At 38.7% G+C, this 21228-nt stretch overlaps 2 protein-coding genes across 2 annotated transcripts in view; both read left to right on the top strand.

Annotated features, from left to right (window-relative positions):
* LATS1 (large tumor suppressor kinase 1) overlaps nucleotides 1–21228 on the top strand; it is a 37764-nt gene that overhangs the window by 4139 nt on the left and 12397 nt on the right. Inside the window, exons 2-4 of the mRNA XM_010862566.1 lie at nucleotides 10073–10546; nucleotides 14951–15098; nucleotides 21015–21226. Of these exons, the coding sequence (XP_010860868.1) occupies nucleotides 10205–10546; nucleotides 14951–15098; nucleotides 21015–21226 (702 nt within the window). The 5' untranslated portion in view covers nucleotides 10073–10204. The remainder of the gene's footprint in view (nucleotides 1–10072; nucleotides 10547–14950; nucleotides 15099–21014; nucleotides 21227–21228) is intronic.
* Nucleotides 453–2957, top strand: LOC105004811 (nucleolin-like). The gene is given in 2 exon segments (XM_010862542.1): nucleotides 453–976; nucleotides 979–2957. Coding segments are annotated over 2 exon segments (2052 nt in total). The 5' UTR covers nucleotides 453–504; the 3' UTR covers nucleotides 2559–2957.

Below are 21228 nucleotides of genomic sequence, written 5' to 3' on the forward strand. Positions count from 1 at the left end.
ACACAAAGGGCCCCCCCCCCCAGTGGATTGTTTCAATGGTTACAATTCTGTAAATTTACTTAAAATAATTGAATTATGCACTTCATTATTTATGTATTTATTTTTGGCTATACCACCACATGGCATGTGGAATCTTAGTTCCCTGACCAGGGATCTAACTCATGCCCCCTTGCAGTGGAGGTCCCAACACAAGAATATTTATTGCCACAATTTTTATTAACTTTTATATGTACAAAGAACATGTGTATACATGTAAGCTATGAAGCATAATAAAATGAATACCCATGAACTCACCGCCCATCCTCAGAACTGGAATATTACCAATACAGTTGAAGTTATCAGTGTTTAAAACAGTATAGTAGCTTTCGCCTCAGTCTCAAGCGCTAGCTGGCAGCCAAGCCTACGCGCTTAGGGATTAGCGGCCGCCATTGACAGGGCTTAGGCTCCTCTGGGCTTGTCTGCGCCACTGGCTCGCCACACACTCCACCGTCATAAGCCGCCATCATGGTAAAGCTCGCAAAGGCCGGTAAAAATCAAGGTGACTCCAAGAAAATGGCTCCTCCCCCAAAGGAGGTAGAAGAAGATAGTGAAGATGAGGAAATGTCAGAAGATGAAGACGATGAGAGCAGTGGAGAAGAGGTTGTTATCCCTCAGAAAAAAGGCAAGAGGGCTGCCACAGCTCCAGCAAAGAAGATGGTGGTTTCCCCAACAAAAAAGGTTGCAGTTGCCACACCAGCAAAGAGAGCAGTTGTCACCCCTGGCAAAAAGACAGCAGCTATGCCAGCCAAGAAGACAGTTACACCTGCCAAAGCAGTGGTAACACCTGGCAAAAAGGGAGCCACCCCAGGCAAAGCAGTGGTAGCAACCTCTGGTAAGAAGGGGGCAGCCACCCCAGGCAAGGGAGCAAAGAATGGCAAGAATGCCAAGAAGGAAGACAGTGATGAAGAAGATGAAGATGACAGTGAAGAGGAAGACGATGTGATGAAGAGGAGGATGAGCCAGCAGTGAGGAAGGCAGCTGCTGCTTTTGGTGCTGCTCCTGCCACAGATGACGAGGATGACGATGATGAGGAGGATGAGGAGGACGAAGATGACTCTGAAGAAGAACCTATGGAGATTGTACCAGCCAAAGGAAAGAAAGCTCCAGTAAAAGCTGTTCCTGTGAAGGCTAAGAGCACTGCTGAAAATGAAGATGAAGAGGATGATGATGATGACGATGAGGAGGAGGAAGAGGAGGAAGAGCCTGTCAAAGAAGCACCTGGAAAACAAAAGAAGGAAATGGCCAAACAAAAAGCAGCTCCTGAAGCCAAGAAACAAAAAGTGGAAGGCACAGAACCAACTACGTCTTTCAATCTCTTTGTTGGAAACCTGAACTTCAATAAATCTGCTCCTGAATTGAAAATGGGTATCAGTGATCTTTTTGCTAAAAATGATCTTGCTGTTGTTGATGTCAGAATTGGTGTGTCTAGGAAGTTTGGCTATGTGGATTTTGAATCTGCCGAAGACCTGGAAAAAGCCTTGGAACTCACTGATTTAAAAGTCTTTGGCAATGAAATTAAACTAGAAAAACCAAAGGGAAAAGACAGTAAGAAAGATCGAGATGCAAGAACACTTTTGGCTAAAAATCTGCCTTACAAAGTTACTCAGGATGAATTAAAAGAAGTGTTTGAAGATGCTGTGGAAATCAGATTAGTCAGCAAGGATGGAAAAAGTAAAGGGATTGCTTATATTGAATTTAAGACAGAAGCTGATGCAGAAAAAACCTTGGAAGAAAAGCAGGGAACAGAGATAGATGGGCGATCCATTTCTCTGTACTACACCGGAGAGAAAGGTCAAAGTCAAGACCATAGAGGTGGAAAGAATAGCACTTGGAGTGGTGAATGAAAAACCCTGGTTTTAAGCAACCTCTCCTATAGTGCAACCGAAGAAACTCTTCAGGAAGTATTTGAGAAGGCAACTCATATCAAGGTGCCCCAGAACCAAAATGGCAAATCTAAAGGGTATGCATTTATAGAATTTGCTTCATTTGAAGATGCTAAAGAAGCTTTAAATTCATGTAATAAAAGGGAAATTGAGGGCAGAGCCATCAGACTGGAGTTGCAAGGACCCAGGGGATCACCTAATGCAAGAAGCCAGCCATCCAAAACTCTCTTTGTCAAAGGTCTCTCTGAGGATACCACAGAAGAGACGTTAAAAGAGTCGTTTGATGGCTCTATTCGAGCAAGGATAGTCACTGACCAGGAGACTGGATCCTCCGAAGGGTTTGGTTTTGTAGACTTCAACAGCGAGGAAGATGCCAAAGCTGCCAAGGAGGCCATGGAAGATGGTGAAATCGATGGAAACAAAGTCACTTTGGACTGGGCCAAACCTAAGGGTGAAGGTGGCTTTGGTGGCCGAGGAGGAGGCAGAGGTGGCTTTGGAGGCCGAGGTGGTGGCAGAGGTGGCCGAGGTGGCTTTGGTGGCAGAGGCCGGGGAGGCTTTGGAGGGCAAGGAGGCTTCCGAGGATGCAGAGGAGGAGGAGACCACAAGCCACAAGGAAAGAAGATGAAGTTTGAATAGTTTTTTCTATCCCTGTCTCTCCCTCTTCCATTTGAAAGAAAGGACTCTGGGGTTTTTACTCTGTTAACTGATCAATGACAGAGCCTTCTGAGGACATTCCAAGACAGTATACAGCTCTGTGGGGGTCTACTTGGAAAACCGTATAGATAACATTTCAAGGGAGGTAACCCTGTTGGTGTTGACTGGATATTCGTATAAACTTTTTAAAGAGTGATAGAGCTAACCCTTATCTGTAAGTTTTGAATTTATATTGTTTCTTCCCATGTACAAAACCATTTTTTTCCTACGGAGTTTGTTTGTTTGTTTGTTTTTGCGTTAGGGGGTGTAAAGGAAAGCAGAACGTTTTATCATGGTTTTTGCTTCAGCAATTTTGGGACAGATTAAAAGTCCTAGAACTCTTAAAAAAAAAAAAAACAGTATAGTAGCAAAATATTGGAAATAACCTAAAGGACCATCAGTAGGGGATAGATAAATTATGATACATCTACATGATGTAATTCAATATAGTTATTTTAAAAGTTGAGGTTGAATTGTCAGTTTCTTCCATTCCATGATACCATTGCTGCTGCTAAGTCACTTCAGTCGTTTTCGACTCTGTGTAACCCCATAGATGGCAGCCCACCAGGCTCCCCCGTCCCTGGGATTCTCCAGGCAAGAACACTGGAGTGGGTTGCCATTTCCTTCTCCAATGCGTGAAAGTGAAGTCACTCAGTCGCGTCTGATTCCTAGCGACCCATGGACTGCAGCCTACCAGGCTCCTCCATCTATGGGATTTTCCAGGCAAGAGTACTGGAGGGGTGCCATTGCCTTCTCCGATGATACCGTTAATAAGTCTAAAACAAGCAGTCTGTTTAGTAACAGTTTTTCAGGGCAAAGGGAATAAACATGGTTTTTAACTAACCTTCAGTGGCATACATTTATCCCTTCAATTGTATGCCTTTCAATTTTTTTGAGCCTCAGCCTTATTCACATTCAGAATCTGGAATTCTTCTCATTTACTTTGGGCTTCATATAACATCATAATGGTGTGTTGCTTTTTATAACCCTAGCTAATAATCTTCAACCTCTTTATTGTCTTTATGATTGAGTATATAATATGGGGCATATTGAAGAATACTGGAGTTTTGTCTTTCTTTCCTTTTTGCTTAAACTCTTAGATTTTTTGATGTTTTTTTTTCTGAGTTGAGTGAGTTATTGCTAGAAATTAAACAACTCCTGAAGGTAACTCAAAAGGTTTTGACAGATATTTCATGTCTGAGTGTTTGTCCTTCATAAAAGACTCTTTCCTTTGAAAATTCTGTGATCTCACTGAAATGTGACAGCTGTTTATGCCTTTAATTGCATTGCATATTGGATGACAGTTTCTGATTACATAATGTTACATCATAGTGAAATCTTTTTGAAGGCATTTTGAACATTAATCAAAGGTCTAGATTCAACCACATGTGGTGCTGCCAGTGAAAATAATGCAGTTGAAGTGACAAGGAAATTTGACCTTTTACTTACGGTCAAGTTACGTGTGTTCTCTGCTGTTCCAGATCTTCTCTGCTTTGGAGCTGGCAAATTGCTTTTAATATTGATTTTAAGATATGCTCAATTTCAAAAATGTTAAAATGTGGAAAAGCATGTATCTTGGAATCAAGAAAACACTATACTTTCTGTCCTAGAAAGACATCGATAGTACTTTGTTATTCTCTTGCTAGCATATTGGGCCCTAAGCAGCAGTAGTTAGGTTCACACACAGGTCCTGTGTTCCGTATGTCCAGTAATCTCTCCATCAGGTCCAAATATAGCTCCTCTTGGTCCAAGATCTGTGAAGTTATCCTCACTCTGGCTGGCTGTCATCCTCTCTGTTACCTCTCACTCACTGTGTATACAATGGTAGGACAAGGATAGGAGGGCCATCATAAGCACTGCTATTAGAAAAGAAGAATGGGGGACTTCCCTGGTGGTCTAGTGGTTAAGAATCTGCCTTGCAGTGCAAAGGACACCAGTTTGATCCCCAGTCTGGAAGATCCCACATGCCAGGGAGCAACTGAGCCTGAGCTCTAGAGCCCGCATGCCGCAACTACTAAAGCTGTGTGCCTGGAGCCCTTGCTGCACAAGAGAAGCCACTGCAGTGAGAATCCCTTGCACCACGACTAGAGAGTAGCTCCTGCTTGCCAGAACTAGAGAAAGCACAAGTACAGCAATGAAGACCCACCATAGCTATAAACAAATAAGTAAACCTTTTTAAAAAGGAAAAGAAGAATGGGAAATAGCAGTTTCTGATAAAATAATTTTAAAACCTCCACAGGCAGATCTTGTGGAAGCAACCAGCCCTGGAGGAAGAGGAGATTCCTGGGAGGAACTGCCTCATCCTTTGTTCTCTGTTACCATTGGCCATTGTCCCCCAAGAACCAGGGAGTTCTTTTTCCTTTGCTATCCTTGGTCGCCTATGAAGTGTGAGCTTTGGGGAAATATTCCTCTTTGGAAGGTGCAAATCTTTTTGACTAAGTCACTGCTCAAAGAAGTTAAGAGCCCAAGGATTTTTATTTTATTGCCCAAGAGCTGAAAGTTTTTTTAGTTTGAGCTTGAATGGTTAACAAAACAGTTTCCTCAAAGTTAGAAAGCCTCTCATGTGTTTAGTTCCAGTCAGTTCCATGTGTCAGTAACCATACAAAAGTTCACAGGTGTTAGGAACCTCATCCAAAGATTTAAGAACTCTCATTTCTCTTCTCAATTGGTTATTTGAGGGAAGACCATACCCTTAATGTTGTTTTTCGTTTGTTTTAAGCCACTGGGGTACTTGAGTCAGCTAAGAAGTTTCAGTGAGCATCTGCGTTCAAAATCTTTCAATTCTTTCCCTTCGTGTTTCGGTCTAAAAGCAAGCTGCTTTTCCAGTTCTGTAAGACTTTAAATTTCTGAACTCTATCCCTTTCTATTTTTGTTTACAAATAAGCTGCTTCTTTCATGACCTTATCATTTATTTATAATGCTTTGCCAGATAGCCAATAGCAGCCTACATACATTTCTAAGATTCTCTTTTCCAAACTCATTTTGTGGAACTACAAGTTCAGTAGGACTCCTTGTTACCTTGTAAGTTATAACAGGCAAGTCACTTTATCAAGTATTTTGCTACTGTGAAACATGGTTCTCCATTTGTCCAGCCTCCAGTATCGTTCCCTTGAAGCCCTCGGCCTGGCCATTTAGCCAATACCACGTTATGTTTGTGTTATAGCAGCACCTCATGTCTGGGTATCAACTTCTGTATTAGGATAATGAGAGACTATGTATACAGATACACAGTGGCCAGATCATATATGAAAATAGAACTGTGACGCACAGTCTTAGTGGCAGTAGTCCCAAAGAGTCAAGTCTTGATCAGTAGTTGTCACCTTGCCTCAGGACTGAGCAGAGAAAACCACATATGCTTCCCAAAGCAATCAGGATGCTGTACTTCTAGTTAGCTGGCCTCCAACTTCCTTATGGTAGAGCATACTTGAAGTCTTCCCTCTTTTTTAAGTATAAAGTTTTTCTACTCCCATGCCTGCCTTTGAGTCTCTGCTAAACACAAGTGATGGTGGCTAACTCCCTTCCTGTAGTAAGCTCTGAGTAAATAGACCCTGCTTGTTTTGGATGGTCTTTATTGCCACATAATACTAAACTGTTTTGTGGTAACAAATCCCAAAATATCAATGGCTTAACACATCAGAGATTCCTATCTTGCTCACAGAGCCCCATGGGAGTCAGTAATAAGCCATTCAGTGGCTTAGGGACCTACAGTGCCTCCATAAATAGGAGGCTGCCATCTCAAAATGTCACCTAGATTGTCACTGAAGCAGGAAAATGACAGATGGAGAACCACACCAGCTTTCAACTGCCTCAGTCCAGAATTGACTCACAGACATCTACTTGCAGGGCTTTGGCAACTAATCTGGGAAATGGAAGGCAGCATGTCAGTATAGTCTCTGCCACAGAGATTAATAAACAATGATTGAAAATAAATATATGCCGTATTTCCTCCGTTTCACCATTTCTGAAGTCAGGTGATATAGATCATCTTGTAGTTGAAATGAGCATTTAAATACAGAAACTTTGTAAAACAATTATATTCCAGTTTTTTTTTAAGTTAAAAAAAAAACTATGTTTCTAGTCCCCTTGAAAAGCTAATGTTGAAACGATATTGTTACATGGAATTGATAGTTTCTTTAAAGAAATCCTGTGTGTTTTAGTGTAATTTGTATTTGAAAAAGAATAATTTGTAGCAGAACCATTCCAAGATCCAGAGTTATTTCCTTTTCTTTATTTTTTAACTTTCAACATGTTTTGGAAAATTCAAGTGTACACAAAAGTAGAGGAAATAGTACAGTAAACTCACAGGTACCCGTCACCCAGCTACAACAATAATCAGTTTATCACTACTTTTGTCTCATCCAAATCATCATAAAATCAGATTATTTTGAAGTTCCAGGCATCATATTTATTCACAAGTATAATATTTCAATGTGTATATGAAAAAGTGTAAACTAATTATTCATTTATGTAAACCTAATACACACTATTACACATATCCCAGAACTCAGTCATTTCTATGACTATTGTGCACTCACTTGGATGTTAGGAATGTTAGTAACTACATTTGAGTAATTGTCAAAGTACAGAGTTAAATATCAGTTCATTTCAGTTGCTCAGCTGTGTCCAACTCCTTGCGACCCCATGGACTGCTGCACGCCAGGCCTCTCTGTCCATCACCAACTCCCGAAGCTTGCTTGAACTCATGTCTATTGAGTCTGTGATGCCATCCAACCATCCCATCCTCTGTCTTTCCTGTCTCCTCCTGCCGTCAGTCTTTCCCAGCATCAGGGTCTTTTCCAAGGAGTCAGTTCTTCACATCAGGTGGCCAAAGCTTTGGAGTTTCAACCTCAGCGTCAGTCCTTCAATGAACATCCAGGACTGATTTCCCTTAGATTGATTGGTTTGATCTCCCTGCAGCCCAGGGGACTCCCAAGAGTCCTCTCCAACACCACAGTTCAAAAACATCAATTCTTTAGTGCTCAGCCCTCTTCATAGCCCAACTCTCACATACAAATATGACCACTGGAAAAACCATAGCCTTGATTAGACAGACCAAAGTCCTTTGTAAATATAGGACTATAATTAATCTCTCTGGTTCAGCATTTTCTAAAGTATAGTACATGGAGCATGAATTTCATAAAATGCTGTGGAGGAAAGAGTTCCTTGGTCATTTAAGTTTGGTCAACATGACATTCTTTTCTTGTAAATTCACGTGATAATGTAAAAGAATAATGTATTTTGTGTGTTGTGATCCCATTTTGATTAAGAGTAAAAATATTATAATATGCAGTATTAATAATAGTGATTTTAAAAAGTAGTGATTATGTTGCTTTCCTTCATCTTATATATTGGATTGGCCCAAAAGTTTGTTTGGGTTTGGGCCAATCCAATCACATTACTATAAAACTGAAAGCTTAAAACAGCATAAATGTATGCTTTTACAGTTCTAGAGGCAAAAATTCCAAAATCAGTATCACTGGCCCAAAATTAAATCATCAGTGAGGCCACTGTTCCTTAGAGGTTCTAGGAGAAAAGCAGTTCCTTGTCATTTCCATCTTCGTTTGGCTGCCAGCATTCCTTGGCTTCTGGCTGCACCCTCTAGTCCCTGCCTCCATGGTCACATTGCCTCCGTCTCTTCTGTCTATCAAATCTCCCCTGCCTCTCATGCATGTACTTGCTCAACTGGATAATCTGTGATAATCTCCCCATTTGAAGATCCTTTAATGATATCTGCAAAGTCCCTTTTCCCAAATAAGGTAACATTTGCAGATTCCAGGGATTAGGAAGTGGTTAGCTTTTGGGATGTTATTATTCAGCCTACTACAGTGATTCTCTGTTGAGGGAGGGAATTATGAGGGACTTCTACCTTACATAATTACATGATATTTGAATTTTTTCAATAGGATGCATTTTTTTTATAATTGAAAGAAACAAAATTATATTTTCTTAAGAGTAAAAGGAATAAATCACTTGCATTTATTAGTTTAACAGATACTTCTGCACTGCCTGTATTTACCAGTTTCTGTGTTAGGGGAATGAAAGGCAAATGTATCCTGACATAGAGAAGCAAAACTATTCTTATTTTGTTTTTTTCCTCTCTATTAAGGAGAACCATCTTTGGAATGGTAAATAATAATAGTAAAATGATGGCTAACTTGGAGTTGAAACCCAAACTAAAGGAATGCCTAGATGGCTATAAATTAAGTGCAACCTAGATACTGAGAAAATTTAATAATGGCCCCAAAGCACAAGAGTAGTGATGCTGGCAATTCAGCTATGCCAAAGAAAAGCCATCAAGTGCTTGTTTAAAGTGAAAGTTCTCAGTTTAATAAAAAAAAAATATGTGCTGAGACTTTAAGATCTACCATAAGAAGAAATCAGAGAAGGCAATGGCACCCCACTCCAGTACTCTTGCCTGGAAAATCCCATGGATGGAGGAGCCTGGTAGGCTACAGTCCATGGGGTCGCTAAGAGTCGGACATGACTGAGCGACTTCACTTTCACTTTTCACTTTCATGCATTGGAGAAGGAAATGGCGACCCACTCCAGTGTTCTTGCCTGGAGAATCCCAGGGACGGGGGAGCCTGGTAGGCTACCGTCTATGGGGTCACACAGAGTCAGACACGACTGAAGTGACTTAGCATAGCATAGCATAGCATAGCATAAGAAGAAATCTTCTGTACACAAAATTGTGATTGTGCAGAAGAAAAACAGAAATGTGCACTAGTTTTGCTGTTGCACCTCAAACTATGAAAGTTATCACCACAGTAAATGATATGTGCTTAGTCAAGACATAACATTTATACAGTAAGGTATTTTGAGAGAGAAGCTACATTCATGTTGTTACCTGTATGTTGTTAATAAATCTTTTTTTTTAGGGGGGAGGGGGGAGCACCACACGGCTTGTGGGCTGTTAGTTCCCTGACCTGGTATTGAACTTGAGGCATCTGGGGAATGAGAGTACAGAATCCTAACCCCTGGACTGCCAAGGAATTCCCATCGTTGTTCTATTTTATTATTAGTTGTTAATTTTTTACTGTGCCTAATTACTAAATTAAATTTTATCATAATTATGTATGTATAGGAAAAACATAGTACAGTTGACTCTTGAACAACTCAGGGGCTGGGGTGCCGACCCTTTGTGCCATTGAAAATTTGAGTATAACTTTACAGTCAGCCCTCCATTCAGCATCCTTGGATTCAACCAACCACCGGATTGTGTTGTACTGTAGTACCTATTTGTTGAAAAAAATCCAAATGTGAGTGGACCCATGTGTTTCAAGCCCATGTTGTTCAGAGGTCTACTGTATATACAGGGTTGGGTACTATGTGAAGTTTCAGGCATCTACTTGTGGTCTTAAAAGGTATACCCCCTGGATAAGGGGATACCTGCTGTGCATGGCACTGCTTTATCAGTCAGTCACTTTATAGCTTTGTTTATTTTTTCTTTTATTTAGATTGTAAAGAATTGTAACATTCCCGGGGACTTCTGCAAAAGATTTTTTTAAGTTTTGCTCAAGGGAAAGCTCCGAATCTCAATCAAGTAGCTGTTAAAGTCTTTTGTGTGGGTTATACATATAGATGTTTTCATGAAGAGGAGTGAAAAGCCAGAAGGATATAGACAAATGAGGCCTAAGACCTTTCCTGCCAGTAACTACACTGGCAGCAGTCGGCAGATGCTGCAAGAAATTCGGGAATCCCTTAGGAACTTATCCAAACCCTCGGATGCTGCTAAGGCTGAGCAAAACATGGGTAAAATGTCATCTGAAGATCCGCGGCAAGTCAGAAATCCACCCAAGTTTGGGATGCATCATAAAGCCTTGCTGGAAATTCGAAACTCTCTACAGCCATTTGCAAATGAAACAAGTCGGAGTCCTTCAGAAGTTAATCCACAAATGCTTCAAGACTTGCAAGCTGCTGGATTTGATGAGGTAAGCACTGTTAAAAACAAAAGAATTTTTTTTACCTTATACTGCCTAAATGTTGCCTCTGAGAATTTATTTATGTATACAAATATGTAGAGCTTCCCTGGTAGCTCAGTCCCTAAAGAATCTGCCTGCAATGCAGGAGACTTGGGTTTGATTCCTAGGTTGGGAAGATCCCCTGGAGAAGGAAATAGCAACCCACTCCAGTATTTTTGCCTGGAGAATCCCATGGGCAGAGGAACCTGGCAGGCTACAGTCCATGGGGGTCGCAAGAGTCAGACATGACTTAGCGACTGAACCACCAACTACCATCAGTTCAGTCGCTCAGTCATGTCCGACTCTGTGACTCCATGGACTGCAGCACACCAGGCTTCCCTGTCCATCACCACTTCCCATCACCAACATGCTCAAATTCACGTCCACCAAGTCAGTTATGCCATCCAACCATCTCATCCTCTGTTGTCCCCTTCCCCTTCTGCCTTCAATCTTTCCCAGCATCAGGGTCTTTTCCAGTGAGTCCTACAAATATGTACATTCTACAAGCAAAGAATGTTGTTTACAATTTCATCAGTTATTGAAGCAAAATAATTAATATTTCTTTAGTTTTTTCCTGTGGTTCTGAGATTTAAAAGGTTATGAAGTCAGAGCCAAAGTGCAGGTGAGGAAAGCCACAGGTGGGGTCAGGGTAAGGACATCTGCTTGTGTGTCCTAGTTGCTATGGTGAGCTGAGTGGCTGTTGAAATGATAGCCCTAAGGATATGAAGTTTAAGCTTATGTTACAGAGAAGGAAGTACAATCAGAGATATCATTAAGCAGTTATGCTCACATAACTCTCATACAAATCTTAAACTCACAAAAACTAAAAATTTATTTGTTGATCAATCTCCAAGAATTTCAGTTTTTTGATGAAATTTCAGTTCATGTTAATTATACTAACTTTAATATTTTTACCTTTAGAACTCATTTTTAAAGTTTTCATAGCCTTTATTATTTAATCATTTTGTTTAAGTAACTAATAAAATTTCTTTTCTGTGATTATATTCTTCAGGTGAATATTTTAAATGGCAGAAATCATTCTAGGTAACAATGCCATGGAAATTATAACTAAATGTGAATAATCAGGCATTGATTACATTTTCTTTAAAAATTATAGTAACTTTTTTCCTGATTTTAAAAGTATCTATTCTATGTTAAAAATTAAACTGTATAAGGAAAAAAACTAAAAATTGCCTTTAGTTTCACCACACAAAAATAATTACCCTTAAAATTTCTTCACTTTGTTAATATTCTAGTGACCACATTTTCAGCTATCTCTATGTTTAATTTTAAAAATGAGAACCTAAGTAGGCATTATAGTAATGGATTTGAAAAGGGAAATTTACAACAAAACTAGGAAGAAAAAAGATTCTTTCTGGCCCATTCTCTTCATTTGATTAATCTTATTTCCTATTAATTTTATATTTAAATGTTCTAAAAATATTGGATTTGTACCAGAAAATACATGTAGAGGAGAGAACCTGGTTAATAGTTGGAGGATTAAAGAAATGGCTTGAATGGAGATTTTTAGAGTACTCTTCCTAATCCTTTAGTCACAAGGAAGAGAATAAAGAGAAGGCTGAATCATTGATCTTTTACTTTCCTCTTACATAGTACTAGGAAGAGGAAGTTTAGGAAAGCACATGGCTATACCATAAAGGCCCTTAAGTGATAATGTGTATGTCAGATTAAGTGACATCATTAAATACGTATTTATGGAACTCTTACTGTATGTGAACCCATCAGTCAGGATAGGGAATCATAACAAAAATGCTCCATCCCCTTACTGAGAAAGTTGCTCAGCCATGTCCGACACTTTGTGACCCCATGGGCTGTATAGTCCATGGAATTCTCCAGGCCAGAATACTGGAGTGGGTAGCCTTCCCCTTCTCCAGGGAATCTTCCCAACCCAGGGATCGAACCCAGGTCTCCCTCATTGCAGGCGGATTCTTTACCAGCTGAGCCACAAGGGAAGCCACCATACCTTTAAGAAACTTAAAATTTTTTTCTAACATAGACAGTTTTAAGAATTGTAAGTCATTGGTCAATGCCCTGTTCTTTATCTGTTGGCAATAACAAGAACTGCTTTGCATTACAAAGATGTTAGCTTTACTGCAATCACACATTTCAAAATTGTTTACCTTATGACATTAGTAGCCCCTTAAGCAAGGTTGCTTTACTAAAAACATTTAGACATTTATCAATCCTCATTTATTCAAATAAGGAATGAATGGTATTATTTATACTTGCAGTGATATAAAGAGTATGGCAATTTACTTCTGCCTCCTGAATCATTCTTTCTGATAGCTTCCCATTGTATTGCAGAATTTGTTCAAGATCCTAACTTGGTAGTTCAAAATTCTGATTCAGTTTTCACTTTTTTTTTTTTTTGCCTTAAATATTTCAAGATTAATTTCCTCATAGGAATAAATATTAAATAGGATCACTGTATTCTTGAGTCACATATAGCTACAATCTCTGGAATATATTTTTGCTTCTAAGCATGAAAAACCAAAGCACAGCAATATGGACATAATGTTTTCTATCATGCAGGACTTCTATTCCAAAGTTACTGATTTGAGGGTGCTCTTTTTCACACAGGCATTAACACCCCCACTTAAGGAACTCTTGGTTGATTTTGTTACAGATGTAACAAATATTTTAACATATAGCAATAAAATTCAAAAATAAAAGCCAGCATAATAATTAATCATCAAAATCACAAGCTGAAATTCTAATGCGCTTAAGGATATGGTTTCCACAGTGTTGAACAAGAATGGTGGGTATCAGTTTTCTTACCAACTGAGATGGCATTGCCATGTGATAATAGCATAAATACAGTTTGCAGTTCACTTGGTTTAACCAGTTTTAAAGTTAAGCACTCCCTGATGAATTTTAATTTGGGTGATTTGTATTATTTTAAATTTGCACATAAAGTGAGACTTACTAATCCTTTGTATGTCAGTACAAATTTGCAAAGTCTGATCACATAAAATGTGACCACAGTGTACCTTTTTATCTGTTGCCTAAGAAACAGGATACAAGAAGGACCAGTACCTAAATCAGTGATAGCAGCATTCCTCCAGAAATCCTTGTGTTTTTGTCTCATTGGTCAGAATTGTCATGTGGCCACTGTAGGTGTAAAGAAAACATCAATCAAAATCCTAGTAGCTTTTTAAAGAAAGAATAGATCTTGAGTAAGCAGCAAGTCTCTGCCACAGCCGTTTTTTACTAGGCCTCACAGTCATCTCCAGTCATTTCATGTAAGACGATTGCCTAAAGTGTCTGTTCAATCCATTAGTCTTCCTAAGCCATTTCTCATTTAAAAGTAGTTTTTGAAATAGTGAATCCTATAGGACAAGTAAGTAGCTGCCTCCCTCTTGAAAAATGCGTATCAGTATACTTTCTGCATGTTAGTGTATAATTTATGTTTACATAACATAAGGATAAGGAACAGAACAGGGGAACAAGCCATATCTGAGCTCCAGGCACTGTGCTGCTGTGCTTTTATGTATTTTCTTGTGTAATCCTCGTGTCAATTCTGAGTGAATTACAGATGAAGAAATTGAGCTGAGATGTTAAATTAAGTTGCCAAAGTTGACTCAGTTCTAAAGTGAGGCTGGAGTGTATTTTTGCTTCTAAGCATGAGAAAATAATACAGGGCTGCTGGAACTCAGACTCTTTGGTTCCAGTTGATCTCAAACTCCTTTTTTTTTCCTGTCATACCACCTAGTCTCCTAAAGTCTTTGTGACATAATCTTATGAAGTCTGAGTGTTTTCCCTCTGCCATTTGTCCTATATTTGTGTCCTTAAACTCTTAAGAGGGTAGGAACCAGAACAACATAGGTCTTTTACTAATAAACACAACAGAGATGTTTAATAAAATACTTCCCATGATGCAAAAGAGTGGTTTCCAGTATGTTGATTGATACTGTTTTTAACAATCTGATAGTCTCTGTTTATATAAGAATGAAATTAAGAATGAGAAAACTCAGAAGCCTGTTATTATGACTGTATCTGGGAAAAAACTCTAGAAGAAAACAGGAATACTTTACATAAAGGTGAAAATATTAAAGAAACATTTGAAGGATTTGAGGGTTTGTTTTGTTTTCTTTAGTAATTTGAGATTGTATGGATTTTTATACTTTTACTGTGCTGTACCTTGTAGCTTATTTATTTTATCTATAGTAGTTTGTATCTCTTAATACCCTACCCTTATCTTGTCCCTCCCCCCATAGTAGTTTTACAAACAGGACATTAGTATTATGGCTTGAGGCCTTGGTCCTCAAAATTATGAACTTCTCTAGTGGAAGTTATAGTGTTCTTTCCTTCTTATTAATTATATGATTTAAATTTTATTAAACTTCATGTCAGGATATGGTTATACAAGCTCTTCAGAAAACTAATAACAGAAGTATAGAAGCCGCAATTGAATTCATCAGTAAAATGAGTTATCAAGATCCTCGACGGGAACAGATGGCTGCAGCAGCTGCCAGACCTGTTAATGCCAACTTGAAGCCAGGTGATTAATCAATTTTTTTTTCTAATCTCTTATTTTATAATATTTAAAGATATTTAAGTATATAAAATGTTTTGTCTTAGGAACTGTTAAAAGCATCACAGTGAGAGTCTCAAGCCAGAATAATAACATTATAGTTGTTAAACCAAAATGAATTTGCAGATGGGGACCTAAAGTTCCATAGTTAATTCTGATAAGCAGCAGTCTAGGTTGAGAACTGCTTGATTGGTTGTAATGCAACTGAAATATTTTTCTTTTTAACCATAAATATCATCATTCAAACTATTCATTTTTCATGTATATAATCTTTTCTTATTGTGAAACATGTTCGTCATAGATTTAGAAAGTAAATGAAATAAAGCACCACTATAAATACCCACCAGACTTTGGTATGTTTTATTTCTTAGTCTTTTTTTCCTGTGAAAAATGAGTGGATTTATATGTGTGTATTTTGTTTATTGTTTAAGTGAAAGCAGCTGCTGCTGCTGCTAAGTCACTTCAGTCGTGTCCGACTCTGTGTGACCCCATAGACGGCAGCCCACCAGGCTCCCCCGTCCCTGGAATTCTCCAGGCAAGAACACTGGAGTGGGTTGCCGTTTCCTTCTCCAAGTGGAAGCAGAGGGCATATTAAAAGCTGCTTTATTCACTTACTTCACCATGTATAACTTTCATTGTTATTAAGTGGCCTACAAAACACTTAGCTACAGTGAGATAGATTTGTCACATATGTTATTTAGCTGCCTCTCATTTTTTGACATTTGCCTGGCTCCTTTTTTTTTTTTTGCCTTACAGACATACTGAAGTAAATTCCCTTTTACCTAAATCTTTGTACATTTCTGATGATTAGGTAAAAGTAAATTTTCAAAGATTTACAGAAAGTGTTCTTATGGGCATACTTCATATTGTTGTGTTTCACTTCATTGCACTTTGCAGATACTGCATTTTTTACAAATTGAAGGTTTGTGGCAACCCTGCACCAAGCAAGTCTGTTGGTGCCATTTTGCCAGCAGCGGTTGCTGAATTCATAAATATATGAAACCTTCCACCAATAAAAAGTATGACTCGCTGAAGGCTTAAATGATGGTTAGCCTTTTTTTTTTAGCAATAAAGTATTTTTAATAAGATATGTACGTTGTTTTTTAGATGTAATGCTATTACCCACTTACTACGGTGTGTGTGTATATATATATATATTCATATATTCACATGTGTGTGTGTGTGTGTATAAGGTAAACATAACCTTTCTACGCACAGAGAAACCAAAAAGTCTATGACTCACTTTATCGCATTATTCACCTTACTGACCTGGCCTAAAACTGAACCCACAACCGTCTCCATCCAAGATATGCCTGTATTGCTGTCCAGAAAGGTGTTACCAACTTAGACTGTCCCAATCAGTTTAATATGAGAATGCCTATATTTGTAAATCCTAGGTATTATCCTTTTCATATGTTTAATGGTTATGAAAGTACTGTCAGTTTACATCCACATTTCTTTGATCACTGGTGAGCTTGAACATTTGTTTATTGATTGTTTTTAAATTGACATTTTAATTCTTTCTTAATCTTGAGTTTATCTTTTTAAATTGATTTGTAAGAGGCCTAATATTTTCATTCTTTCATTCAGCTAATTTTTATTGGTCAACTCCTATTTCAGGCCCTTTGCTTGGCATTGGGTATAAAGTTCTTGCCCTTTTTTGGAGTTGAGATTCTAGTGAGGGAGATCAAATACAGAAATACATGTAGAATTACAAGTGTGAAAGAAGAGCGGAGAGTTATGTGATTCTGTGGACTTATACGATAGAGGGGTTTTTGACCTGATCAAGGACATCAGAGAAAACCTTCCTGTTAAACTGATAATAGAGCTGATATCTGAAGAAAGAAAGGGTTAGTAGGGATGGATTTAGGGAGGAAGTTTGTTCCTATGCATGGCTTGTTTGGCAACATGGGAGACCTGGGTTCAATCCCTGGGTTGGGAAGATCCCCTGGAGAAGAGAAAGGCTACCCATTCCAGTATTCTGGCCTAGAGAATTCCATGGACTGTATAGTCCATGGGGTCACAAAGAGTTGGACACAACTGAACGACTTTTGCTTTGACTTGTCTTTCAGTAAGGTATGTACATTTGAAGAAATGAAAGTGGCTCAAACGCTGAAAACAAGAGTGTAAGATACGAGTGGAGAAGTGCATAGGGGCCTGACTATGCAGGACTGTCTACTGATTTTATCCTAAGAGCAGTAGGAGGTAACGGAAACATTTCAAGCAGGGTAATGACATGTTTCACTTTGTGTTTCAGAAAGATAGCTGCAGTGGATGAGAAAGAATTAGAGCAAAGGAGGGTGTAGACTTGATAAGAAATACAGTACACAGGAAATGAAGGTAATTTGGACTAGGGAAATGGTGGTGGAGAAAATTGAATGAATTAAGAAAGAGATAGGCGGAATAAAGTTGATAGCATAGATACAGATTGCATGTGGTGGGTGATAACAGAGTTGAGTGACTCTTAGGCTTTTTGTGTATAAAAATGGATGGTGAGGCTTCACATTATGAAAGGGAATGCTCAGAGGACAGAACTTGGTGGAGAAAGATCATAAGTCTGGTTTTTGACATAAGGTTTAGTTAGGTTCATTGAGTTATCCAGCTGAAAGTGTCCCATTATATTGCAGAATTTGTTGAAGATCCTAGCTTGATACTTCAGAATTCTTATCCAGTTTTCACCTCTTTTGTGTAGGGGCGGGGGTGGGGGGCGGTGCAGTGCCACACCACTTTCAGGGTCTTAGTTCCTTGACCAGGGATTGAACCGGGAACCAGGGTGATTCATGGTTTGTCCATGTGGATGTTGAAGTTATAGAATGTTGTCAGGGCTTAGCAGAGAGTATCAAAGTTAGAATTTATGGGTGAATGAAGGTGAGCAAGTAGGTGTTCATTAAGTGTACGTTAAAAGAATGAATGTGACCTCCCACAGATAGCATGAGCTTCTCAAGAACTGGCTTTTGAAAAGAGAATGCAGAAATAACCATGATCTAGAAACATAATTGGAGAGCAAAGAAGTGGAGCTCCACCTTTTAACCCAGTTTATTTTTTAAAGAAAACCTTAATTGGAAAGGGCTGAAAGGAAAGTAATGTCAGCAGATGATAATCCGCTTTAAGAAGGTGGGGGAAAGCTTGGAGCAGAGGTCAGTAATGGAGGAGCATTTGCTCGTCATAGAATAAAGTGTGTCTAGAGGGCAGTAGTGGGGGGTTTAGGAAGTAGAAGAACAGAGATCTTCATGGGAGGTTCATAGCAATAAGGGTGGCAGTGTACTTGGGGCTTCCCTGTGGCTCAGACAGTGAAGAATCATACTGCAATGTGGAAGATCTGGGTTCGATGCCTGGATTGGAAGATTCCCTTGAAGGAGGGCATGGCAACCCACTCCAGTATTCTTGCCTAGAGAATCCCCATGTACAGAGGAGCCTGGCAGGCTATAGTCCATGGGGTCGTAAGGAGTTGGACACGACTGAGCAGAAGGCAATGGCACCCCACTCCAGAACTCTTGCCTGGAAAATCCCATGGACAGAGGAGCCTGGTAGGCTGCAGTCCATGGGGTCGTTAAGAGTTGGACACGACTGAGCGACTTCACTTTGACTTTTCACTTTCATGCATTGGAGAAGGAAATGGCAACCCACTCCAGTGTTCTTGCCTGGAAAATCCCAGGGACAGGGGAGCCTGGTGGGCTGCCGTCTATGGGGTCACACAGAGTCGGACACGACTGAAGCGACTTAGCAGCAGCAGAGCAGCTAAGCACGACTAAGCACAGTGTACTTGAGGGTTGCAGGGATTTCGTCTTAACTGATAAAAGTGGGAGAGTGATTTGGTGCTTTTGGCCTCAGCTGATTCTCCGAGGAAGGTAAGACTGAGCCTGTGGTCAGAGGACTTGTGTAACTTGCCCAGAGGGATGACTGTCCCAGAAATTATAGCCCCAGGATGCTGACAAACTTAGATAAAATAGAGTGTTAAACTGTCCATTCTGAATATTTACCAGTTTCTTTTTCATGTGTTCTTAAATACATTTTCTCCCAGGGTAATGTGGTGTTGACCTTTCAGATTTATGAGTGTTTCTTATTTGTTTTGTTTTGAATGGTGCTAAGTGTTTTATGTACTTAAATCTATCAGTCTTTTACTGTGTTGTTCTCTATATTTGTCATACTTGGGAAGACCTTCCCAGGAGGTACAAAGTACCCCAATATTAACAAATGTTCACTGCTTTGTTCCTAGTATACTTGTATGGTATCATCTTTAACATTTAAATGTTTAATCCTTCTGGAATATATTATTTATGTGTATTGTATTTTATACATATGTATTTTTCATATATTTTAAATACATTATATCAGCACTTTTCTAAGTGACAAAACTATTTTGAACACATCATTTTTTTTTCCTTTGGTATTGTATGTTTTCTTGCCTGTTTATTTGGAAATTCCGTTAAATAGAGACTCTGTAAAAACTCTACCTTATTTAGTGTTCAGCTAGTTATCCCTTACTTTTTTGTTTTAAAAGCCATACTGAAATATTTTTAAAATCAGTGTTACATTTATCAAAACTACAAATGGACACATCCTTTGGCTCAATAATGCCATTTCTAACAATTTATCTACCTAACATATCTATGAAATGATATCTGTACAAAATTCTTCATTGCTTTCGGAGGGGAGGGGTAAACCAAAAGATTGGAAACCACTTTAATAGTCATCAGGGAAACTGATTAAATAAATCTGGGTACAACCATATAGTGAAAAACTGTAATAACTTTTTTTTTTTAAGTAAATAACTGCTTTATGTACTAATAATCTTCTTTTTTTTTAATGAAAAGACCCAGGCACAATAGTATATATAGGAGGTATATTGTTTTTTTTAATTGAAGTGTAGTCGATTTGTTTCTGATATACAGCAAAATGATTCACTTTTATATATATACATATATATATATTCATTTTCATTTTTTTTCCATTATGGTTTATTAACATAATGGACATTAAATATAGTTCCCTTTGCTATACAATAGGACTTTGTTGTTATCCACTCTAAATATAATAGTTTACATCTGCTAGCCCCAAACTTCCAATCCAGCCTCCCCCACCCCCACCCTCACCGCCTCGACAACCAGAAATCTATTCTCTATGTCTGTGAGTCTGTTTCTCAGACAGGTTCGTTTGTGTCATACTTTAGATTCCACATGTAAGTGATACATGTTATTTGTCTTTCTCTTTCTGACTTACTTTGCTTAGTATGATAATCTCTAGTTGTATCCATGTAGCTGCAAATAGCATTATTTCATTCATTTTTTATGACTAACATTCCCATGGGGGTGTGTGTGTGTGTGTACACTACATCTTTATTCATTCATTTGTTAATGGACACTTAGGTTTCTTTCATGTCTTTGCTACTGTAAATAGTGGTGCTGTGAACATTGGGGTACATGTATCTTTTCAGATTATAGTTTTGTCCAAATACATGCCCAGGAGTGGTATTGCTGGATCATATGGCAACTTTTAGTTTTAGTTTTTTGATGAATCTCCATAGTGGCTATACCAATTTACATTCCCACCAACAGTTTAGGAGGGTTTCCTGTCCCCTTTCTAGTACTATTTACTTGTGTATTCCTAAAATATCTTACTGATGACATTGGTTACCTTCAGTGACATTGGTTGGCTAAGGGACAGGGATCAGTGTCCTTTTGTACTGCCTGAATTTTAAGCTATGAGAAGGTATTACCTAGTCAAAAATGGATAAAATTCTAAAATATAAAACCACATGCTGAAATTTTATTTTTGTAATTCTTGAAAGAGTATTATCTTTTAGTAGCCTTAGAATTCCAAGCTAAATTTTTCAAAAGTAGGAGGTTAAAAAGCATGTTGTTTTTTTCTGTTTTATTCCCATAGGGAGTGTGCAACAATCAGTTAACCGCAAACAAAGCTGGAAGGGTTCTAAAGAATCCTTAGTTCCTCAGAGACATGGTCCACCACTAGGAGAAAGTGTAGCGTACCGTTCTGAAAGTCCCAACTCACAGACAGATGTAGGAAGACCTTTGTCAGGATCTGGTATAACAGCGTTTACTCCAGCTCATCCTAGCAATGGACAGAGAGTGAACCCCCC

This window comes from Bison bison, unplaced genomic scaffold, assembly GCF_000754665.1.
Source record: "Bison bison bison isolate TAMUID 2011002044 unplaced genomic scaffold, Bison_UMD1.0 scf7180017864483, whole genome shotgun sequence".
Taxonomy (NCBI): Eukaryota; Metazoa; Chordata; class Mammalia; order Artiodactyla; family Bovidae; genus Bison; species Bison bison.